The sequence below is a fragment of the Lynx rufus genome, unplaced genomic scaffold (genome assembly GCF_022079265.1).
Source record: "Lynx rufus isolate CCGP_SWC_20201006 ecotype Redwood Valley unplaced genomic scaffold, mLynRuf1.p SCAF_5, whole genome shotgun sequence".
In the NCBI taxonomy this organism is placed as follows: Eukaryota; Metazoa; Chordata; class Mammalia; order Carnivora; family Felidae; genus Lynx; species Lynx rufus.
This window is the reverse complement of record NW_025814867.1, coordinates 44,499,200-44,526,061: the sequence shown is the minus strand read 5'-3', so window position 1 is coordinate 44,526,061 and position 26,862 is coordinate 44,499,200. Positions and strand designations below refer to the sequence as shown.

Genomic DNA, 26,862 nt, shown 5'->3' with positions numbered 1-26,862 from the left:
TTTATTACTCTGCCAAAAAATAATTGTTAAAAATAATAAAAATCTGATGGCAAAGAATGAACAATAACCTCCTAGAGCTGTGCAGTGTACAACCTGTGCAATTTTATGTTGCAGCCTGGATTTAGAATTCTTGGTAAGATAATTTACCACAAGAAAAAGTGGGTGGGATTTCTTTTTGACAAACTGGCTTACTTCAGTAAGTACTTACTGACTTAAACTTGAAAGGCATAGGGGCACCTGGGTGGCTCAGTTGGTTCAGTGTCCAGCTCTTGATTTTGGCTCAGGTCATGATCTTGCAGTTCATGAGTTCAAGCCCCGTGCTGGGTTCTGTACTAACAGTATGGAGCCTGCTTGGGATTCTCTGTCTCCCTCTCTGCCCCTCCACCACTCATGCTCAAAAATAAACATTTACAAAACAAAAAACTCAGTTTTCAACATTATCATTAGCCTTTGAAAGTGCAGAACCTGACAGTCTTTTCACACTCTCGACTGTGTAGCCCCAAGAAATCTGAACCAAGAAATAAAAATCAAGTTTAAGGTTTTTGGCAAACTTTTTAAAAAAATTAATGTGGTTTCCAATTCTATGTTGATATGGAAACCATTTTTTTTTATCTTAACCTTTTCATTCATAATTATGGGAAAGAAGTATGACTTTTTCACAGACAATAACAACTATTAAAATGTGTTTAGTCTGCCACTTCTAAGAGGAAATTAATCCGTTTACTCATTGGTTCTAAATTTCTCCTAATTTGGCTTAAAACAGGATAATCACAGGTATGTTAAGAACAAAGTTTTACACTCTCCAAATGTGGCTGTGCAAATTAGAAACTATTGTCTCTATTGTGTCAGTGGATATAATAGAGGACACATTAGCAAAGGTTTGGAACTCTGGCAGCTGCTGGTAACTATTTTTAGGGCTAGTGTAACTGAATTTAAATGGCTTGTGATTTAACTATAATTTGGGGCAAATATTTAGGTTCCTACTAAGTAAGCCTTGCTAGGTATGAATGTTTCATAGAAATTGAAAATAATACAACACACAAAAAAAATATCTTCAAGGTGTAGGCTAATTTTAAAATGAAAGGCCTGTCTAATTTTATGTATTGGGAAGTTACAAAAAGACGAATTAAATCAAAATGTTTTCTAAACTCTCTATTCGGTAAGGAAAACCAGTGTGAGATATTAATTTTAGAAGAAACTTGAAATATGACAGTTCCTTGTTGATTTATGTTTACCATTGCATCCTTAATGTTTAGGTACAACAGTGTGCCTAGATAGAGCACAGCAAGGGCCTAGTATATATTTACTGAATGCATGAATAGATATTTAAATTCAGAATTAACTATAGAAGTTACGTAAGAGGAGTATTTTTTAAAAGCATTTTTCAAAAGTAATCTAAATCAGTAGTAATATTAACAAATAGGGGCACTAGGGTGGCTCAGTTAGTTGAGTGACTCGATTTCAGCTCAGGTCATGATCTCACAGTATGTAGTATCAAGCCCCATGTGAGCGTGGAGCCTAGTTGGGATTCTCTCTCCTCTTTCTCTACCCCTCCCCCTGCTCATGTGATCTCTCTCTCTCAAAATAAATATTAGAAATAACAAATAGCTTTCTTGGTACTAGAGCACAAAATGAAGATTGGTAGATGTGATCAGACCTAAAACTTTATAAGGATACCGGACTGACCTGGAAATGTGTAAAATAACAGCAATTCTCATAGAACTCTTGCAGGATGGTAAACTGGTATAAACCCCTTGGAGTGTGGCACACTCATTAAATTTGATGACATACATATTTTGTGACTTGGCAGTTTCACTTCTAGGTAAATCAATGATCCAGAGAGACACATATAACCAAGGTGTGAATTTTCCACTCTGTGGGAACCCATATCAGGACAGAAGAACATAAATTGTAATTGATTAATTGTTGGAGGCTCAGTATGGACAAGTTTGAGAGTTGGAAACTCTGGGGGGGGGGGGTTCTGGTCCAGCATAGAAGGAGCATAGAAGTCATCATTGTTCTAACAAAAAGCTGAGCAAACTGAAAAATCATTCCTTAGATCAGAGAAGTGAACTCATAGGGCAAACTACTGCACCCAAAATTGGAGTTATAGACAGATACAGAGATCACAACTAATCAGAGCAGAAACTTCCTGAGCAGAGGCTTCCATGGGAACTACTACTGGGGTAGGGAAACCTAAACTGTAATTAATGAGTTGCCAGAGGCTCAGTCTGTACAAGCTGAAGAGTTAAGAATCCAGGGGAACTGGAACATTTTTGTTTTACCTTGTGGAGCTCTACCAGATTCTCAGAGCAAATACTGGAGAATAATCCCCTTGGACTTCTGACAGGGAAGGGGGAAAAGTAGCCATTCTGAAATATGCCAGAGCATGCTGTTCTTAACAAGTCTACACCCAAGAAAAACTATTTAACCAGACCATAAACTACTGTGGTTTTCATCAGAGTCTAACATGTTAGAAGGCAAATACCCAATTCCAACCTCTATAGCCATCAGGTCCCACCAAAGGCTGGGAAAAAACTGAGAAGCATTTGTGAAGTTCATAGCCCAAAGCCACAAGCTTTCTAAAAGACTGAGACAATCAAAGGACTAAAGAACACTTCTCATCCCCCCACACCTTATGACTACACCACCAATGACCTATTTCTGTAGTTCCTTTAACTCAGAACATCATGTTCAGCTTTTAACAAAAAATTACAAGGGATGCTAAATGGCAAAAAACCAGTTTGAAGAGACAGAACCAAACTCAGATATGACAAGGATATTGGAACTATCAGACCATGAATTTAAGACAACTAACATGCTAAGGGCTCTAATAAATAAAGCAGGCAACAAGAAAGAACAGATGGATAATGTAAGCAGAAAAATGAGAAGTCTAAGAATTTTTTTAAAATGCTAGTGATCAAAAAACACTAACAGAAGAATAACTCTGATGGGCTCATCAACAGACTGGACAAAGTTGAAGATAGACTCTGAACAATGCATCAATAGAAACCTCCAAAATTGAAAAGCAAAGGAAAAAAAAAACAGAACAAAATACCCAAGAACTGTAGGATAACTAAAAGAAAAAAGAAAAGTGTACCATATACACAATGAGAATATCAGAAGTGAGAAAAGCACAGAAACAGTATTTGAAGCAATGACTGAAAATTCTCCCTTATGTTAACATAAGATCCAAAAAGGAAAAAAAGGGGGGGGGGGCAGGAATATCAGAGAACATGGAGCAGAATAAATTCTGAAAATACACTACACCTAGACAGGCATATCATATGCAAATTGCAGAAAAATCAAAGATACAAAAAAAGATTTTGAAAGAAGCCAGAGGGGGAAAAACACTTTACCTATATGGGCACAAAGATAAGAATTACATCTGATTCTCCTTGGAAACCATGTGAACAAAAAGAGTGAAGTGAATGTTTAAAGTCTTGAAGAAAAAAAACCCCACCAACCTAGAACTCTGTACCCTACAAAATTACCCTTCAAAAGCAAAGGAAAAGAATGATGTCAGCAAGATGACAGAAAAGAAAGCCCTAGATCTGCCTTTGGCCATGGAGACACAGACTTAATAACAGACCAAATGTTCCTGTAAAGAATCTAAAAAACAAAAGGTTTCTGTACCCCAAGCATGGGTGAAGCCAACAGCATCAAAAAGCCCAGTAGAAAATGCATGACACTATCCACTCTGTCATACCAAAGCCCCTCTTTCTTGACACATCATGTTTGGGAGGAAACCCCCAATTCCTGTTTTCTACCTGGGGAGGTAGAATGTATGTCCAAAGTCAGAATTTTAGAGGGACTGCCCAAGGGGAGTTTGTCTTGATGGGTCCACGTACTAACAGTCCCCAGGTTGGGGATCTCTGGGGAAAAAAATCCAATAGGCCCTAGAGTCTGCAGTACTACAGGCACACACTAGGTAGAGCTTCAGTATCACAATTTACTATACCACAAGAAGCTGCAATATTGTAGATGTACAACAGGGGGAGAGCCTGAGTAGAAACCGGCAAACCTCTCCAAACAGGAGATAACGTGCACAAGCCCAGAGAGGGTGCATACCCAGAAAGGGCTTGAGAGGTCTCCATATCTCTAGTCAGGGAGAAAGTCCTCTCTGTTAGAAACCAGACTGCAAAATCTGGGAGAGTTGGTTGATTATTCAAATGCCCAAATCCCAATAACAAATAAGATACACAAAGAAGCAAGGAAACATAACACATTTAAAAGAACAAAGTATATCTCCAGAAACCAAACTTAAAGAAAGAAATCTAAAAATTGCCAAAGAATTAAAAAGTATTGTTAAAAGGACCTTAAATGAATTAAAAAGAAGAAAGACAACAAAATAAGGAAATTGATACATGAGAAAAATAATATCCACAAAGCAAAACTATGAAAAACCAAACAAATTCTGGAACTGAAGAATACAAAAACTGAATTGAAAATTTCATAGAGGGTTTCAGCAGGAGACTTGACCAAGCAGAAGAATCTGTGAACTTGAAGATGGGCCTTTTGAAATTTCCAAGGTAGAGAACAAAAATAAAAAAACAATGAAGAAAAATGAAGACAGCCTAAGGAACATCTGGAACATCATCAAACAGAAACCTATCCATTACTGGTATCCTAGAAGGAAGAAAAGAATGGGGCAGAGAACCTACCTGAAGAACTGGCCAAAATATCCCAAATTTGGGGAGAGAAATAAACTTACAAATTCAATAATCTCAAATAGTTCCAACAAGGAGAAGTCCAGAGAGACGATGTACTCCAAAACACATCATAATCAAACTATCAAAAATCACAGATAAAGAATTTTGAAGGTAGCAAGAAAAATGTGACTTGTCACAAAGGAACTCCTTTTAAATTATCAGATTTCTCAGAAGAAACCTTGCAGGCTAGAAGGGAGTGAGATAATATATTTGAAGTACTGAATGAAAATAAATGCCAACAAAGAATACTATAGCTAGCAAAAAAGAACTTCTTCCAAAAACAATGGAGAAACTAAGACTTTGCCTGATTAAAAAAAAAAAAAAAAGAAAAACAAAACAGGAAACTCATCACCACTAGACCTTCCCTATAAGACATTCTGGAAAAAGTCCTATAAAATGAAATGAGAGGACAACACAAAGCAACACAAAACCAAATGAAACTATAAAATTCCCTGGTATAAGTAATGACAGATAAATATAGAATACTATAGTAGTGCAATTGCAGTGAGCAAATCACAAAAATGTAGAGAATACGTTTTTTTTTTTTTAATTTCTTTTTTTCAACGTTTATTTGAGAGACAGAGCTTGAACGGGGGAGGGGCAGAGAGAGAGGGAGACACAGAATCGGAAACAGGCTCCAGGCTCTGAGCCATCAGCCCAGAGCCTGACGCGGGGCTCGAACTCCCGGACCGCGAGATCGTGACCTGGCTGAAGTCGGACGCTTAACCAACTGCGCCACCCAGGCGCCCCGAGAATACGTTTTTTAAAAGCATAAAAAGTAATTATAAATCAATGTTAATGGATATATGTAATATAAAGATAATCTGTATAATTAACAAAATGGGAGAAGGCAGATTTGGAGTAGTTTTTATACATAACTGAAGTCACCAGTTTACAACAGACTGTATAACTTTTAAGATGTTTTGTGTAATTGCAATGATAATCACAAATATTATTGATAGAATATACACAAAGGGAAATGAGAAAGAAATCAGAACATGTCATTATACACATAAAAAGCCAACAAAATATAAATGAAGACAGCAAGAGGGAAAGAGACCAAAAAAGCTACAAGACAGACTGGAAATGAATAAAATGACAATAGTAAGTCCTTCCCCATCAGTAAATACTTTAAATGTAAATGGCTTAAATAACACCAATTAAAGACATAGATCAACTGAATGGATTTTTTAAAAATCCAAGGGGTGCCTGGGTGTTTTAGTCGGTTGAGCATCCAATTCTTTATTTGGGCTCAGTTCATGATACCAGGGTCACGGATCAAGCTCCATGTCAGGCTCCATGCTGTGCGTGAAGCGTATTTAAGATTTTCTCTCTCTCTCTCTCTCTCTCTCTCTCCCTCTCCCTCTCCCTCTCCCTCTCCCTCTCCCCTGCTTGCACACACTCAAATAAATAAATAAAAGATCCAACTATTTGCTGTCTACAAGAGAATAATTTTATATCTAAGGACACATGGTAGAAGTGAAAAGGTCGAAAAAGATATTCTATGCCAATGAGAGCCTCAAGAGAGAAGTGGCCACACTTAAATCTAGGAAAACAGAATTTAAGATAAAAACTGTCAAAAGAGCCAAAGACATTATATAATAATAGAGGGTCAATTCACTTGGAAAACATAGCAGTTACAAACATATATGCAACCTAACATTAGAGTACCAAATATATGAAGCAAACACTGACTAAAGGAAGAAAGAAAAAGCATGACAATAGTAGTAAGAAACTTCAATAACCTGACTTTCAGATATGGACAGAACCATCACACAAGTTCAATAAGGAAACAGAGTATGTGAACAACACTATAGGCCAATTATACCAAACAGTTGTAGTACAGAACACTCCAACCAGTAACAGTGGAATATACGTTCTCCTCAAGAGCAACTGGAACATTCTCCAAGGTAGACAACATGTTGGGCCACAAAATAAATGTTAACAAATTTCAGAAGATTGAAATCAATAGAGTATCTTCTCCAACACAAGGGAATGAAACTAGAAATCAAGAGAAAGAAAACAGGAAAATCCACAAATAGGTAGAAACTCAGCAATGTGCTCTTAAATAACTAATGAGTCCAAGAATAAATCACAAAGAAAATTTAGAAAATATCTAGAGACAAATGGAAATGAAGACACAGCATACCAAAACTTATGGGATACAGCAAAAGCTGTACTAAGGAAAGTTTATAGCAGTAAACACTTATATTTAAAGAAGGAAGTTCTTAAATCAACAAACTAACATAATATCTCAAGGAACTAGAAAAGGAAGAATAAACTCAAAGTTAGCAGAGGGAAGGAAATAATGAGGATTAGAGCAGAAATAATGAAATAGAGAATAAAAAATGGGGAAAAATCAGCAAAAGAGTTGGTTTACTGAAAACCATCAGTTTTACTGACAAACCATCAGTTAGAATAAGAAAGGGAGAAGATTCATGGCTAAAATTATAAATGAAATATGAGACATTACAACTGAAGTCCCCCAAATTAAAAGGATTAAAAGAGACTATTAGGAATAATTATAGGCCAGCAAAGTGGATAACCAAGAAAATATGGATAAACTCCTAGAATTGTACAACCTATCAAGAGTGAATCATGAAGAAATAAAAAAAAAAATCTTAACAGACCAGTAACTAGTGAAGAAATTAAAGCAGTATTCCAAAATCTCCCAACAAAGAACAGCCCAAAACTATATGCCTGTTAAATTCTACCAGACATTTAAAGAACACCAATCCTCAAACTCTTCCAAAGAATCAAAGAGGAGGAACTATTCCCAAACTCATTGTATGAGGCCAGCATTACCCTAGAACCAAAACCAAAGACATAAAATCACAAACCAAATTCTTGAAGAATATTGATGCAAAAACTCTAAAGAAAATATTCTCAAACCAAATTCAACAGAACATTAAAAGGACCATACACTACAACTGAGTGAAATTAATACATGGAAAGCAAGGATGGTTCAACATATGAAAAAATCAATGTAATACACCATACTAACAAATGAAGGAGAGAAAACATGATCATCTCAATGCAGACAGGAAATTTGAGAAAGTTCAATACATTTCCATGATTTAAAAACAAAAACACAACAGGGGCGCCTGGGTGGCTAAGTCAGTTAAGCGTCCGACTTTGGCTCAAGTCATGATCTCACAGTCCGTGAGTTCGAGCCCTGCATCAGACTGTGCTGACAGCTCAGATCCTGGAGTCTGCTTCAGATTCTGTGTCTCCTCCTCTCTCTGCCCCTCCCCCACTTTACAAATAAACATTTAAAAAATAAACATAAACATCAAAAGATTAAAAAACAAAATACAACAAATGGGAATAGGATGAAATTACCTCAACATAATAAATTAAGCCATATATTAAAGACTCACTGCTAACATCATGTGGAGTGGGGAAAGACTGAAACTTTTCCTCTTAAGATCAAGAATAGGTCAAGGATGCCCACTCCTCCCTCCCAAGAGGAATTACACAAGAAAAATGAAGAAAAGGAATACAAATTTGAAAGGAGAAAAAAAAATTGTTGGCAGATGACTTGATCTTACATGTGGAGAGCCGTAAGTATTTCCAAGAAAAATTGTTAGAATAAGTAAATATGTTCAGCAAACTTACAGGATACAAAATGAAAAGTCAGTTGCATTCCTATACACTAATAATGATCAATCTAAAATGGAAACTAAGAAAATCCCATTTATTATAGCATAAAAAATATACTTAGGAATAAATTTAGCCAACTAGGTTAAAGATTTGTACACTGAAAACTACAAAACACTTCTAAAAGAAATCAAAGAAGTTACAAATGAAGGGGAAGATATCTTGTGCTCATGGATTGGAAGACTTAATATTCTTAAAATATTTACACCACCTAAAGTGATCTATAGATTCAATGCAATGTCCTTCAAAATCCCAATGACATTTTTTGCAGATATAAGGCAAAAAAAAGTCCTGAAATTCAAATGGAATCCCAAAGGACACCAAAGAGCTAAAACAATCTTGACAAAGAACAACAAAGTCGAAGGCCTCAGATTCTCTGATTTCAAAATTTAGTACAAAGCCACCGTAATTTTAAGTAATTAAGACAGTGTAGTACTGGGACAAAGACAGATACATAAGCCAAAAGAAAAAAGTAAAGCACCCAGAAATAAGCCCTTGCATGTATGGTCACATGATTTTTGGCTAGGGTGCCAAGTCTATACAATGAGGAAAGGATAGTTTATTCAATAAAAGGTGATGGGAAAACTAAATTTCCACATCTCAAAAGAGTGAAGTTGGACCTATATACAAAAATGAACACAAAATGGGCGAGATACCTAAAAGTAAGACCTAAGCTCTTAGAAGAAAACATAGGGAAAAAGCTTTAGGACACCAGATTTGGCTGTGATTTCTTGGATATGACCCCAAAAGCACAGGCAATGAAAGAACAGACAAATTGAAAAACAAAAAATTACATCAAATTAAATAACTTGTGTGTCAAAAGAAACACTCAACAAAGTAAAAAGGCAACATACAGAATGGAAGAAAGTAATTGCAAATCCTATATCTGAAAAATTAGTATCCAAAAATATATATATGCAGCTTCTACAAATAACCCAATGAAAACTTGTGTAAAGGACTTGAATAGACATGTCTCCAAAGATGATATAAAAATGGCTAATCAGCACATAAAAAGATACTCAGTATAACTAATCATTAGGGAAATGCAAGTCAAAACCACGAGATAGCCCCTTCACACCAATCAGGATGGCTATTATCAAAAGAACAGAAAATAAATGTTAGCAAGAATGTGGAAAAGTTGGAACCCTTATGTATGTATGGTTGGTGGAAATGTAAAGTGGCACAGTAATTATAGAAAACAGTACCTAAATTTTACCTAAAAAAAAAAAAAATTAAGAATAGAATTATTACATCATCTGGCAATCCCAACTCTGGATATATACCCAAAAGAATTCAGAATAAGGTCTCAAGTTATTTGCACATCCATGTTCACAACTGCATTATTCACAATCACCAAGAGGTGAAAGCAACCCAAATGTCCATCAACAGATGCAAGAATAAAGAAAACTTTAGGTATATGCATACTGTGGAATACTATGCAGGCTTTAAAAAAAAGGGAATTCTGTCATGTGCTATAAGATGGATAAACCTAGAGGACACATTAAGCAAAATAGGTAAGTTAACAGAAGGACAAAAAATTATATGATTTTACTCATATGCAGTACCTACAGTATTCAAAACCATACAAATAGAAGGGGGAAAAGTGATTACCAAAAACTGGGAGGACTGGAAAGGTGAAATAAGTGCTTAATGAATATAGTTTCAGTGTTACAAGATTAAAAAGTTCTAGAAAACTAGGCGTGACTGGGTGACTCAGTCAGTTAAGCATCTGACTCTTGATTTCAGCTCAGGTCATGATCTCACGGTTCGTGAGTTTGAGGCCTGTGTCGGGCTCTGTGCTGACAGCATGGATCCTGTTTGGGATTCATTCTCTCTCTCTCTCTCTCTCTCTCTCTAAAACAAAAAAAGTTCTAGAAATCTACAATACAACAATATAATATGTTTAACACTGCTGAACCATGTGTTTAAAAATGATTATGAGCATGAATTTAATGTTAGGTGTTTTTTTACCAAAATTAAGAAAAAAAAAAGATTTAAACACACACACAAAAGTGAAGGTAAAATACTTTCTCAGACAAACAAAACGAAGGAACATGTTGCAAGAGAAGTTAAAATAAGTTCTACAGAGAGAAGAAAAAGGATATAGGTCAGAAATGCAAATATACATAAAGAGAGGGGGAGTACTAGAGAAGGAATAAATTAAGGTAAAATACTTTCATTTTTATGATTCTTAATATAACAGATAACAATTCCTTCAAAATAATAGTAGCGACAATGTATTCAGTTATGTATGCTTATCTAAATGTTTATATATGTGTATGTATATATGAAATGAACAAAAGCAATGATACAAGCCATGGAAGGCGTGGTGAAGAAATTAGGAATATTTTGTTAGAAAGTATTTCACTACCAGTATATTGTTACTTGAAAGTTAGTTGTAAATGTATAGTGCAACTGTGGGGAAATCACTAGAATAAAGAAATATAATTAATATACTAAGGTAGGAGAAAAAATAGAATCATATTAAATGCTCAACTGAAACCACTAAAGGCAGAAAAAGAATGGAAGACAAAAATAGGAACAAAGAATGAAGGCAACAATAATAAAAAGTACACTTACAAAATGGTAGATGTTAATACAACAAAATCAACAATCGCTTCAAATGTCAATGGTCTAAATACATCAACTAAAAGATTTTCAGAGTAGATCAAAATACAGGGGAGAGCCAACTATATGTTATCTATAAGAGACCCATTTTAAATAAAGGCACAGATTAAAAATAAAGGACAGGGAAAAGGATACCACGCCACTTTAGGTGAATGTTTGTGTCCCTCTAAAATTCTTATGTTGAAGCCTAATACCCAATGTGAGGAAATTTGGAACTTTGGGATGTGATTAAGTCATAAGGGTGGAGCCCTCACAAATGGTATTAGTGACCTTATAAAAGAGACCCTAGAGGCTCCCTTGCTCCTTCTGCCATATGAGGACACAGTGAGAAGACAGTTGTCTACGAATCAGGAAGTAGGCTCTCAACAGACATCCAATCTGCTGGCATCTCAATCTTGGACTTCCTAGGCCCCATAACTATGTGACATAAATGTTTGTTGTTTACCCACTCTGTGGTATTTTTTGTCACAGTAGCCTGAACAGACTAAGATACATGCTAATAACACTAATAAAAGCAGAGTAACTATGTTAATTTCAGATACAGCAGGCTTCAGAGCAAGGAAAGTTATCAAAGATAAAAAGGGGCATTATATGATGATAAGGGGCTCAATACTCCAAGAAGACATAACAATTCTTAATGTGTATGTGCCTAAAACCAGAGCACAAAATACCTAAAGGCAAACACTGATATAAATGCAAGAAGAAATAGATAAATCCACTATTATAGTTGGAGACTTCAACACCTCTCTATTAGCAATGGATAGATCCAGCAAGCAGAAAATTGGTAAGGATATAGTTGAACTCTAAAGCATCATCAATCAACTGGATATAACTGACATATAGAATATTTCATCCAATTAGAAACAGACTATACATTCTTTTCAAGCTCACATGGGACATTCACCAAGACAGACCATATTCTGAGCCATGAAATGCATCTAAAGAAATTTAAAAGAAATCAGACAATGTCTGCTCTCAAACCACAATTTAATTAAACTAGAAATCAGTATCAGAAAGAGGGTTGGAAAATCCCAAAATACCTGGAGAATACAACTCACTTCTAAACAACACATGCATCAAAGGAGAAACTTCAAGAGAAATATTTAAATATTTCTAACTAAACGAAAATGATAAATACAACATCAAAATTTGTGGAATGCAGTGACGGCAATTCTTAGAGTGACTTACAGCACTGTGTGTGTGTGTGTGTGTGTGTGTGTGTGTGTGTGTGTGTAGGAAAAGAAAGATCTAAAATCAGTAAGCTAAGCTTTCACTAGAACAAGAAGAGCAAATTAAATCCAAAGAAAGCACAAGAAAAGGAATAAAAGCCCTATTTTATTTTATTGTAGAAATCAATGAAATTGCAAATAGGAAATCAACAGAGAAAATCAATAAAACAGAAAGCTAGTTCTTTCAAAATATCAGTAAGCCTCTAGCCAAGCTTATTAAAAAAAAAGAGAGAGAGAGAAAAACACAAATTACTAATATCAGAGATGAAAAAGGTGTCATCACTATGGATTCAATGTATAATAAAAGGCTAATGCAGGAATAATGTGAACATTATCTGTGCCCACAAATTTGATGGCAATAAAATGGACCAGTTCCTTGAAAGATAAAACCTAACAAAACTCACATAAGGAGAAATAGATGGTCTGAATAGGATTATATCTGTTTTAAAAAAAAAAATGAACCAATAACTAATAACACACCAAAACAGAAAACATTAGACCCAGATGGTTGCATGGGTGAATTCTACCAAACATTTAAAGAGATACCAATTTTTTACAATCTTCCAGAAAACAGAAGCAGAGGGAATACTTCCTAAGTCATTCTATGAAGCCAGCATTGCCCTAATACAAAAACCAAAGACATTACAAGAAAGGAAAACTACTAACATCTCTCATGAACAAAGGCGATAAATTCTCAACAAAATGTTAGTAAATTGAATCCAACAGTGTATTAAAAAAAATATACACCATGACCAAAGTGGGATTCCCAACTGGACCACAGATTCAATGCAATCCCCAATCCCAGCATTTTTTTTTCCTTCTTGGGTATTGACAAACTGATACAGAAGTTTATATGGAAAGGCATAAGGCGAGAAGAGCCAAACCAATAATCCAGAAGAAAGTTAAACAACTGATACTACTATAAGGCTACAATAATCAATACAGTATGGAATTGGTGCAAGAATATAGATAAATGGGACAGACTACACAATTCAGAAACAGACAAATATAGTCAACTACTCTGACAACAATGCAAGGGAGAAAGGACAGTCTTTTTAACAAATGGTGCCAAAACAACTGGACATGTCAAAAAAATGAATGTTGATGAAAGAGAACCTTCTCAACATGATAAATGGCATTTTTGAAAATCACACAGCTAACACCATTCTCAATAGTGAAAGGTCAAATCTTCCTTCTCAGAAGAGGAACAGACAAGGATGCATATTTTCACCACTGCTATTCAACATTATCATAGAGCATTACTACAAGAAGGCAAAGGAACCCACATTGAAAACTGTATTTACAGAAGACATAGTCCTATATATAGAAAATCCCAAAGAATCCATAAGAAAACTACTAGAGCTATAAATTCAGCAAAGTTGGAGGTTACAAGATTATATAAAAATCAGTTGGGTTTCTATACACCAGCAGTGAACAATCCAAAAAGGAAATTAAGAGATCAATTCCATTTGCAACAGCAGCTGAAAGAATAAAATACCTAGGAAAAAAATTAACAAAGTGGAACACTTGTACACTAAGAATTATAAGATAGTGGTGAAAGAAATTAAAGACAACCTAAATAAAATGGAAAGATGTTCCATGTTCATCAATTGGAAGGCTTAATATTAAGATGGCAATAATACCCTAAGCAATTTATAAATTCAACACAATCCTTATCAAAATTCCAATATCCTTTTTTGTAGATATGGAAAATGTGGTCCTCCAAATGTAATTGCAAGGGATCCTGAATATCTAAAATACTCTAAAAAAGTTGGAGAAGTCACACTTCCCAGTTCAAAATACACTGCAAATCTAAAGTAATCAAAACAGTGCAGTATGGCTTAAGGACAGACATACAGAACAATGAAAGAGACTTGAGTGTCTAGAAATAAACCCATACATGTATGGCCAAGATTTTTGACAAGGGTGAAAGACCATTCAATGAGAAAAAACGAATCTCCTCAACAAATGGTTCAAACTATTGCCTTTTAATGCTCTATGTATGTATGTGCGTGTATATACACATATATATGTAAATAAACTTGGAGCCTCACATTATATATAAAAAGTAACTTAAAACTGATCAAAGACCTAGTGTGAGCTAAAATCATAAAACTCTTAGAACATGCAAGAACATCTTCATACCATGGATTTGGCTGTGTATTTTTAATTATGACAATAAAAGCATGAACAAAAAAAGAATAGAGACATTGGGACATCATAATTAAAAACTTTGTGTTTCAAAGGACATTGACAAGGATATGGAGAAATAAGAACCTTCTGCACGGATGCTCAGGATGTAAAGTGGTGCAGTGGCTGCAGAAGACAGTATGGGTGGTTCCTCAGAAAGTTAAACAGTGATTACCAAATGGTGTGGCAATACCACACTTAAGTATGTACTCAAGAGAACTGAATTCAAGAACTCAAACATATACTTTTACAACAGTTTTTCATTGCAGCATTATTCATAAGAGCCAAAAGGTGGAAGCAACCCATGTATCCACTAGCAGATGACTAGATAAACAAAACATGGTAGAAACACACAATAAAATATTCCTCAGCCACTAAAAGGAATGAGGTTCTGGAACCTGGGAGGAAGATCACAGAATAGGAGGACCCTAAGCTCACCTCATCCCATGGATATAACTAGATAACATGTACATCAGTGTAAATAACCCAGAAAAGGACCCAAAGACTGGCAGAACAGACTCTCCACAACTCAATGTAGAGACAAGGCCACTCTGCAGAGAGCAAGAAGGGTTGAGACATTGTCAAGAGCTCATTGGGACTGTCTAGGGGAGGGAGGGAAACCACAGGTACAGAAAGGGGAGAGGACCAGACCCTCACACCAATCACTTGTGGCATGGGGAAACCTGCATGAAAACCAAAGGGGCATAATTTTATGACTTCTTACAACCAGCTGGGCTTAACATCAGGAACTTTACAAATCAGCAGGCTCAGCTCTGGGAGACCCAGGTGGGTGAGAGGAAACAGAATCCCCACCCTTAAAGAGACAGCAAAACGAACAGCCCCGCGGAGATACAGCATAGAAGCATTAGTTTGGGGGGGAAAAAAAGCTTGGGGTATACAGGAAGGGGATATGGTTAATAATCTCAGAATGTGTGTTGGAGGCAAAACTTCTCCAGGAACAAAGGAGCTGGCAGGCCCCATTTTCTTCCCCCACCCCCCAGCCTAGACACGTGGACACACCTACAGGAACCAGCAAAGCAGCAACATTTCCTACCTAATTTGCTAACAGTGTGTCCCACCCTTGCATTCTCCTACAGACCTGCCTCCTCCAATATGCCCTTGCCTGGAGCCCATCCATAGTAGTGCTGCAAGCCTGTCCCAACAGGGTCCAGCACCCCTCCAAAGTGACTCCTGCCCCAGGGAGAAGGAAAGATAACCATACACACCATTCCAACTGCACCCCAGCAGTGGGCTGAGGGCTGATATCTGGTCTGACTGCAGGCCCCTCCCACCAATAAAAGCTTCTCAAGGGACAATACAGGGAAAGTGCCCTGCAGTTATATGCTATTACATCTCTAGAAAATGCCTGGTCTGACTCAACTCAAGCCCAAGGTGGCCTCAGACTGTCCCACTAACAACATAGGGACCAAACCATGCCCACAATGGGCAAAGAGAGCCATTGCAGATGTTGGGCCTGAAAGTAAAAGCAACTCAGCCACAATAGTAGGGCAAACACAACACCCATGGGAGACACCCCTGAAGCACCAAGTTCTGATGAACAGGGGACACTGCACTGCAGGACATTACAGGACCTCTTCTTCATACAGCCACTACTTTCAAGAGCAGGAGACAGCTGACTTTCCTAACACATAGGAACAGACACAGTTAAACAAAGTGAAGAGGCATAGGAATGTGTCTCAAATGAAAGAACAGGACAAAGTCATAGCAAGAGACCTAACCAAAACAGATAACTAATATGCCTGACAAAGAACTTAAAGTAATGGTCCTAATGATACTCACTGGACTTGAGAAAAAAGTGAAGGACCTCAGTGAGATGCTTAACAAAGATATAGAAAAAATTTAAAAAGAACCAACCAAAGGTGAAGAATTCAATAACTGAAATTAAAAATATACTACAAGGAATAAACAGTAGACTAGAGGAAGCAGAAGAATGGATCAGTGACCTGGAGGACAGAGTAATGGAAAGTGATCAGGCTGAAGAGGAGAGACACAAAATAATAACAAAAACTGAAAACAGACTTAGCGAACTCAGTGACACCATCAAGTGTAATAACATCTGCATTATAGGGATCCTACAGGAAAAAAAGAGAGAAAAAGGAGAAGAAAACCTATTTGAAGAAATAATAGCTGAAAACTTTCCAAATATAGGGAAGGAAACAGAAATCCAGATCCAAGAATCAAAGAACCGCCCTATAAAATCAACCTAAGGTGGTCCACACCAAGACACACAGTAATTAAAAAATGGCAGGAGCACCTGAGTGGCTCAATTGGTTAAGTGTCCAACTTTAGCTCAGGTCATGATCTTCTGGTTTGTGAGTTCGAGCCCCGTGTCAGGCTCTGTGCTGACAGCTCGGAGCCTGGAGCCTGCTTCAGATTCTGTGTCTCCCTCTCTTTCTGCCCCTCCCCTGCTCACACACTGTCTCTCTCTCAAAAATAAATAAACATTAAAAAAAATGGCAAAAAGTAGTGATAAAGAGAATTTTAAAAGCAGCAAGAGAAAACAATTACATACAAGGGAAACTCAATAAGCCTATCAACTGATATTTCAGCAGAAACTTTGTAGGCCAGAAGGGAGTGGCATGATATATTCAGAGTGCTGGAAAAAAAAAAAGAAAAAACCTGCAGCCAAGAATACTCTATACAGCAAAGCTGTATATACTCTATATAGCAAAGCTATTATTCAGAATAGAAGGAGAGATAAAGAGTTTCTCAGATAAACAGAAGTTAAAGGAATTCATCACCACTAAACTAGCCCTACAAGAAAAGTTAAAGGGGACTCTTTGAGTGGAAAGGAAAGTCCATAAGGAGGAGTAAAAAAAGTAGGAAACATAAAAGCAATAAAATTAAGTATATCTATAAAATTAGTCAAGAGATTCATAAAATAAAAGGATATAAAGTTTGACACACATAACTAAAAGGTGAAAGGAGGAGTAAAGAATGGGCTCAAATTTAAGCAACCATCAACTTAATATAGACTGCTATATGCAAAAGATGTTATACAAACCTAATGGGAATGACAAATCAAAACCAGGAACAGATATGCAAAAAATAAAGAAAGGAATCCAAGTATATAACTAGAGAAGACCAGCAAACCATGAGAGAAGAGAACAAGGAACAGAGAACTATAAAAACAACCATAAAACAGTTAACTAAATGGCAATATGTACATACCTATCAATAATTACTTTGAATGTAAATAGACTAAATGCTCCAATCAAAAGACACAGGGTGACGGAATGGATAAAAAGCAAGACCCTGGGAATGCAAGCTGTTGCGGCCACTCTGGAAAACAGTATGGAGGTTTCTCAAAAAACTAAAACTAGAACTACCCTACGACCCAGCAATTGCACTACTAGGCGTTTGTCCACAGGATACAGGTGTACTGTTTTGAAGGGACACATGCACCCCCATGTTTATAGCAGCACTATCAACAATAGCCAAAGTATGGAAAGAGCCCAAATGTCCATCAATGGATGAATGGAGAAAGAAGATGTGTATGTGTGTGTGCATGTGTGCGTGTGTGTGTGTGTGTGTATAGAATACACGTACACACGCACGCACACACAATGGAATATTACTTGGCAATCAAAAAGAATGAAATCTTGCCATTTGCAACTACCTGGATGGAACTGGAGGGTATTATGCTAACCGAAATTAGAGAAAGACAAAATCACATGACTTCACTCATATGAGGACTTTAAGAGACAAAACAGATGAGGGGCGCCTGGGTGGCGCAGTCGGTTAAGCGTCCGACTTCAGCCAGGTCACGATCTCGCGGTCCGTGAGTTCGAGCCCCGCGTCAGGCTCTGGGCTGATGGCTCGGAGCCTGGAGCCTGTTTCCGATTCTGTGTCTCCCTCTCTCTCTGCCCCTCCCCCGTTCATGCTCTGTCTCTCTCTGTCCCAAAAATAAATAAACGTTGAAAAAAAAAAAATTTTAAAAATGGGCAGGGGCACCTGAGTGGCTCAGTCAGTTAAGCATCTGACTTTGGGTCAGGTCATGATCTCTCAGTCCATGAGTACGAGCCCCACATCAGGGTCTGTGCTGACAGCTCAAAGCCTGGAGCTGCTTTGGATTCTGTTTCCTTTTCCCTCTGCCCCTCCCCAACTCGTGCTCGCTCTCTCTCTCTCTCTCTCTCTCTCAAAAATAAACAAACATTTAAAAAAAATGTTTAAAAATGGACAGGAGACATGAACAGGCATTTTTCTAAAAAAGACACACAGATGGCCAACAGACACATGAACAGATGCTCATCATCACTCAACATTAGAGAAATGCAAATCAAAACAACAAGGAGATAACACGTCACACCTGTAAGAATAGCTAAACTCAAAAACACAAGAAACAACAGGTGTTGATGAGGATGTGGAGAAAAAGGAACACTCTTACACTGTTGGTGGGAATGTAAACTGGTGCAGTCACTCTGGACAATAGTGCGGACGTTCCTCAAAAAGTTAAAAATAGAACTATGACATGATCCAGCAATGACACTACTGGGTATTTCTCCAAAGAGTACAAAAACACTAACTCAAAGGGATACATGCACCCTGTGTTTACAGCAGCATTATTTACAATAGCCAAGATATGGAAGCAGCTCATGTATCAACTGATGAGTGGATAAAGAAGAGGTGGCATGTACATACAATTGAACACTATTCAACCATAAAAGAGGATGAAACCTTGCCATTTGCAATGACATGGATGGAGTATAATGCTAAGCAATATAAGTTAGCCAGGAAAGATGAATACCATATGATTGGCCAGAGAAAAACAAATAACATATAAATACCATATGATTTCACACATGTGGAATTTATGAAACAAACAAAGAGAGAGACAGAGGCAGAGAGAGAGAGAGAGAGGCAGGGAGAGAGAGAGAGACAGAAAGACAAACCAAGCAACAGACTCTTAACCATAGAGAACAGACTGATGGTTACCAGAGGAGGGGATGAGGTGATGGGGATTAAGAAGTAAGAAGTGCACTTGTTGTGATGAGCACCAAGTGATTAAAATAAAAACTTAAATGCAATTCAAAAACAGGAAAAATTCAATCATATTGTTTTGGAATGAATACATAGGTGGTAAAACTTAATACAAAGACAACGAAATGATTATCATAATGGATGATCTTCCAATGAGAAGGAAAAGATTATAATCTAGAAGGGTACACAGTCGTTTCTGAGGTGCTAATTATGTTCTATTTCTTGCGTGTTATACTTCACACTAAAAAAAACAAACAAACAAAAAAAACCAGGATGGTAAGGATAAACACCACTCCAGGGGTGCCTGGGTGGTTCTGTTGGTTAAGAGTCCGACTCTTGATTTTGGCTCAGGTCATGGTTTCATGAGTTCGAGCCCCATGTGGAGCTCTGTGCTGACAATGCAGAGCCTGCTTGAGATTCTCCCCATCTCTTGGCCCTTCAGCCACTTGCACTCTCTCTCTCAAAATAAATAAATGAGAAAAACACCATTATGTTGACTGGTTCATAAGAATAAACCTTAAAGGGAGGTTCAGGCTGCCAGGCAATCATAGTTCATTGCCCTGGTCCATCTGCCCACTTACTCTCCCAGAATATTTCATACCTTTCTGCTTTAAACCTCCAGTGTCTCCTCTCCCATCATCATCTACAGTCGATGACTGAAAATGGAAGAAAACTTCCAGACTTACCACCATACATACCCATGTCCCAGGATTTTGCACCCACATATTTCTACCTTCCCTTAGCTCAACTCTCCATGTTACCATGTAAGGCCAGTCCACCTACTTGTGCACCAGAGCCCCATTCCTCCTTGCCTTCGCAAAGACGGTATTACAGCAGTTCTCCCATCTGTCACCTGTTATCATCAATTTCCTTCAGCAAATGTGCTATTTCTTAACCCGACTTCTCCACCAGCTAGCTGCTACCCCCATTTCCTTGCTTCTGTTTGTAGTTAAATTTCTTGAAAAAATTGTCTGTAGTTACTGTCTCTGATCCTTTTCCTTCCATTCTCTCCTAAACCCATCACAACCGGTTTTTTGGCCTGTCAAAACTGCTCACCAAAGATAATCAATAACTTCTAAAGGTCAGCTGTCGGCTCTCATCTTACTTACCTATCAGGAGTATTTGACACAGGTTATCACTCCTTGCTCTTTGATGGACTTGCATCTCTTCAGTTTCCAGTAAACCACTCTCTTCTGATGTCCCCCTGACATAACTGTTCACTCCTGTTCTGTCTCTACTGCCTATTCCTCTTCTTTCTTACTTAATGTTGGAATGCCCCAGTATGTCTTTGGTATTCTTCTGTCCACCTATACTTATTCTCTTAGTACTGTCACCCAGACTCATGATTTAAATACATCTTTATACAATACTTACAGTTCAGATCCCTCTCAAACTCCAGACTCATTTATAACATCTACTAGACATCCGAAATTCCATATATCCAAAACGAATTTCCTCAATTTTCACTCAGAACTTGCTCCACCATTCATTAACCATCCTTATTTCTGTTTAAGGCAATGCCATTCTTCCTGTTGCTGACACCAAAAATCTGGCATCATCCATGGTTTTTCTCCCCACATCTAGTCTACTAATAAATCCAGTGTATTCCATCTTCCAGATATATCCAGAATTTAAGATTTCTTCACCTCTTCCACTGCTACCACTTAATCCAACCCACATTCGTATCTCACTTGGATTACTGTAATGGCCTTTTATCTGGTCTCTCTGCATATAACCCTTATCCCTCTATACCCCGTTCTTAACATAGCAGCAGAAAGACCCTTTTAATATTTAACTGACATATTACCTTTCCTCTGCTTAAAATCCTATACTCCTTTTTATTCTGATGAAAAACAAACTATGCATGCCCAGGACAGTATCAACTTTTTAAACTTTTTTTCTGGGTTTAGGAAACACACGAATAAGCACAAAATGGAGCTTAAAAAAAGTGATCCCCAAAGCCAGTCCTCAAACTACTTCTGGCCTATGAATAACTTCTACTTTAATCCACACTAAATGATGACAGTGCAGTACATTTTTATAAATGTCTCTATTTATTCCTCTTAACATGTGGTTTTTCCTTTTTTAATTAAATTTTATATTTTTCATAAAATAATGGTTATTATAAATGGAAGGTTTTAAAAACACTTTATTACTTGGAAAATAAAATTTTGGCAGAACTAAATTTTAATGCCTTCACCGTTTCTCCTCTCTATGCATTTTCTCTGCTGAATTAAAAAACAGAACACTTTTACTGGTATATAGAATTGAAGAGTCTGGGGACTACTAGCCAAAAGGATTTAACAAGCATGTACCTGCACTAAAAGGTCACTAAAGCATAAGCAGTAGAAATTACATTGGCTAGATGATTAGACACACACCCCTCCCCAGCTCTGTCAGTACTGGTTGTGTGGCATTAAAGTTTTTTGCCTCTCTGACCCTCTGTTTCCTCAACCATAATGCCCATTAAAGTACCCAGTTCACAGGAATATGAAAATCAAATCAAACAATATATTTAAAATACATTGACATATAATAGCTACATGTGTGTTTAGTTAATGCAACAGTATTAACTATGTGTTTAGTTAATGCAATGTTAATACAGTGGGTGTATTTAGCTATAAATTACTGAACTTGGAATTTGGGTATTTCCCCTATAATTTTGTCCTTTTTAGATGAAGTGTTGTTTTTTTTTTATTGTCATGTTACCTCCTAATGATTTTTGTCTTAAATTCAATTTTACTTGATACATCAGCTTTCTGCATCCTAATGCACAGAAGTATTTTATCCACTTAGGTTCAGAAATGCCGGCACATGATGACAAGAAGAAGCATTCTGGTCAAGTTTCACTACTGTTCATAAATTCTCTGCAGACCGTTTGCCCCCGTCTTGCCTTCACCAGAGTACCCTACAGCAAAAGACCACCTCCCACATCCGCTCACTGTTAACGGAGTATTAGGCACAGGGTATGGCAAAGACACAGAAGGTAGTTCTAGAGTAAGGTCAGAATGTATTCTTAAATAAACTAACGGTGATTATTTAGAAAATAAAAATATCCACTTACCTTTCTTGAATTTATGCACGGGGAGTTTCTTAAGTTGATCTTTACGAAGTCTGTTTCTTCTAGCTCTATGTCTATCCTGGACAAATTTTGTGATCTAAAAATAAAAGAAAAAAAAAGAAATCAGATATTAAACATGCAAATAGAAAATGGCTATTAAAAGAATAGACATGTTTTAAGTGTCTGAATAGCTCCTGCAAATCAAATTCAGTTTTACTTACACCCTAATCGTATTATTATTAATTGAAGCACTAATTAAAGCACTAATTACACAGGTGATTAGTTATCCCAAAAATTACGCTTTTGAATTTTTACTCATTGACCCAAATTATCTTTACTTACTTGAACAGAAACATTATAAATAACATAAAACTAGTTTTGTTTTGCAAATAGAAATGGTAGACCATAGATTACAAAGATTCCACTGGACCAAGAAGAAGGCAGAGTTGAAATTCCTGTTAATTATAAACTAATAAAATTTTCAAACATACATTTATTAGTCACCACGCTCTCAGTTGTAGCAGCAAACTGAATAGAAGTACTACCTAACACCTGTACTATGAATATTCAGAAGTATTCAGATAAAATCTATAAGACACTTCAACTGTAAGTTACTATGCTTGAAAAAATGAAAAGTAGTCCACAGGGGCAGAGCCAAATGCCAAAATTATATCCATGAAAAGAAAATTTTGACCAATTTGGCTACATCAATATGAAGGACTTCTGTCCTCAGAAGACACTATTAAAAAATAAAAGACAAGACACAGACTGAGAGAAAATAGTTGCAAATTGCATACCTGATAAGGAATTGTATCCAGAATTTATAAAGAACTCAAAACACAATAAAAACAACAAAAAAATAAGCAACCCAATAGACAAAATAAAGGGCAAAATATGTGAATAAACATTTCACCACAGAAGATACAACCATGGTAAATAAGCACTGGAAAAGATACTCAATTCAACATAATTAGTTCAAATCACAAATACCACTATATAGAATAGAATGGCTAAAATTAAAAAGACTGACTACATCGAGTGTTGGCAAGGAGGTGGAGTTACTGGCACTGTGATACAATACTGGTACAACCACTCTGGATGCTGATGATTTCTTATAAATTTAAACACACAATTACCCTATACTCAATTACCCCACTCATACTTACAGAAATAAAAGTACACGTCTGTATAACAACTTGTACACAAATGTCCATGTCAGCTTTATTTGTAATATCCAAAACCCAGAAACGACCCAAATGCCTATCGATGGGTAAATGGATTAAAAAAACAAAAACAAAAACAAAACCTGTGATATATTCATACAATCAAATACAACTGGGTTAAAAAGAAAAAAAGAATAAATATACTCAAAAACTATATTAACCTCAAAATAATTGTTCTGAGAGAAAGAAGGCAGACACAAAAGAGGACATAATATACAATTCCATGTGTAGAAAACTGAAGAAAATACAAACTAATCTATAGTGACCAAAAGCAGACCTGTAGTTGTCTAGGGATCCGGCGAGGAGGAGGAGGTGGGGGAGGATGAGGACATGACCGGTGAGAGGCAGGGATTATCAAGGAGCATGAGGAAGTTTTTTGAGCTGATATTTCAACAGTGATTGTGGTAGTGGTTTCACAGGTGTGTGTGTCAAAACTTACCAAACTGTACAATTTAAATATGTGCAGTTTGTCATGTGTTAATTATACCTCAATAAATGCTTTTTAAAAATTCAATACTAACCACTAGAAGAACACTATAATCTAAGCTTTTAAACCAGTAGGAGAAAGTGGAGTCATCCAAATCTTCAAAGAAGAAGAAACAAACTAAAAGTAAACAATAGAAATTATTCCAAATGTATGTGTAATTGCAAAAATGTAGGCAGATTAAATTCACCAGGTTTTTTTTTTTTGAAGAGTGTATCATATTGGATAAGGAAAAAATTCCAACTATATGCTATTTACAAGACACAAGATTAAAATTAATGACACATTAATAAAAATATAAAGGTAAAAAATAAAGGAATAAAGATATGCCATGAAAATATTAAGCAAAAGAAAGCTGATGTATCAAGTAAAATTGAATTTAAGACAAAAATCATTAGGAGGTAACATGACAATAAAAAAAAAACAACACTTCATCTAAAAAGGACAAAATTATAGGAGAAATACCCAAATTCCAAGTTCAGTGATTTATAGCTAAAGCAGAGAAAAAATTTAAAGACTACAGACCTATGCTGCCTGATATAGTAGCCACTAGGTACATGTAGCTACTGAACACTCAATATATGGCTAGTCTCATTTGAGATTTGCTGTAAAATTATAAAATATACACCAGATTGTAAATACTTAGAACAAAAAGAATGTAAAATATATTTCATAATTACTTATATTAATTGAATACTGAAATACATTTTAGATTTAGTATTTATTCTCACCTTTTTCTTTTTATCTTTTTTCTCTAAGTTTACTGATTTATTTTGAGAGACAGAAAGTACACGAGCAGGTGAGGGACAGAGAGAGAGAAAGGGGGATAAAGAATCCCAGGCAGGCTCCACACTCAGCACAGAACCCACCCACACGGGGCTTTATCTCATGACTATGAGATCATGACCTGAGTTGATATCGAGAGTTGGACCCTCAGTCGACTGAGCCACCCACATGCCCCTCTTTTTATCTTTTTCATTTGACTACCAGAAAATTTTAAGTTACAATAAATTTGGCTTCACAGTATTGTTCTATTGCCTAGCACTGTTTTAGAAAACAGAAAAGTACCAAACAAACATAGAGAATTGTGATGACTGCACAAATTCTATGAATATACTAAAAACCACTGAATTAGACACTTTGGGTGTGTCAATTTTATGTTATGTGAATTCTATGTCAAAATGGTTTTTAAAACAAAAAAAATACACAAAACAAATGCGAAAGCTCAAACTAATGTACATATATAGAACTTTGAACTCCACAATTCTTTTCACATACGTGGGGAGTGTTCACAAAATATGGCCACAAAGCAGGTCTTTGGAAATAACCAAAGAATCTATAACATACAATGTCTTCTGACCACAATAAAATTGAATTAGAAATCAATAGAAAAAAAAAGATACAGAAAAATATATATGCTCTTTGGAAATTTAAAACTTTATTAAAATAGTTTATAAGTCTCAGAAGAAATCATAATGGACATTTGAGTTTCTGAGGGGGCCTTAAAATTAGCATGCCTCTTTGCCACCTGGATTCTAAATAACTTGAGAAATAAGATCATGAACTGGCAAATAGATGCAGGTAGAGTACCTAATGCAGTGGAGAAAGAATTAGAACTTTTTACTGAACCACAGAATGAGACTGCCTTCCCAGCCAGGTACAGACAAAACTCCTCTGGAAGGGAACAGGCCTTCCCTTCACTCACCCCCAGAATTGCAGAACTAGTCCTGGAGAAGCTGGAAATAGGTTAATCCCAAGAGAAAGGTGGAGCTGAGCGACGCATGAGCTAGGTTTATTCTTCCCAAATACACCACACACATAAGATACTTCATCTCCCTTAAGACCAAATGAGTGAGAGGGTAAGGAAGAGCTAGGAATTAGAGTAACTTGAGTTCTCCCTTCACATGAATGGAAACATCAAGAGTGCTAAAGAAATATTCTATATAACAACAAAAAATATTTTTAAATGTAAACCAAATTGAAATAATAATATTCCTTATCAAATGCTAGGAATTGAGGCTAACATCATTGTTAAACAGAAATTTATAATCTAAATGCATTTAAATCTAAATCTGGAAAGAAAAAAACTAATAAGCATTCAGCTGAACAAGCTAGAAAAAGAAAAGCAATATATCCAAACAAAACAGAAGAAAAATGATGCTAAGAGCAGAAATTCATGAGAGACATAAAACAGTGAAGACTTTAGAATATAATTTGCAGTGGAATCGAAGGTGCTTTACATCGGAGATTTTTACCAATTTTAAGTACGGTGATGGATCTTCAGATCATAGAGCAGTGCCTAATTCATCATAGATGTGAAATGAATATTTGTTTAGTGAAAGGAAAAAGAAAACCGTCAAGGTCTACTTCTTTGAAAGACAAAACAGATAAATTAATAACACTGTGAAAAGGCACGGGCAGATATGAATAAAGAGAACTCATTTCACATACAGTAGAAATTCTTGAAAGAAAGAAAGAAAGAAAGAAAGAAAGAAAGAAAGAAAGAAAGAAAGAAAGAAAGAAAGGCTCTTTAAATTGTTATGTGAAGGGTGCCTGAGTGGCTCAGTCAGCTAAGCGTCTGACTTCAGCTCAGGTCATGATCTCATGGTTCGAGCCCCACGTTGAGCTCTGCACTGTCAGTGCTTGGGATTCTCTCTCTCCCTCTTTCTCTCTG

General features: G+C 36.4%; 1 protein-coding gene across 6 annotated transcripts in view; it reads right to left on the bottom strand.

Annotated features, from left to right (window-relative positions):
* RNF13 (ring finger protein 13) overlaps nt 1–26,862 on the bottom strand; it is a 162,705-nt gene that overhangs the window by 16,450 nt on the left and 119,393 nt on the right. For all 6 annotated transcript variants that reach the window (XM_047100178.1, XM_047100181.1, XM_047100177.1 and 3 more), the window contains one exon: nt 22,485–22,578. In XM_047100178.1, the coding sequence (XP_046956134.1) occupies nt 22,485–22,578 (94 nt within the window). The remainder of the gene's footprint in view (nt 1–22,484; nt 22,579–26,862) is intronic.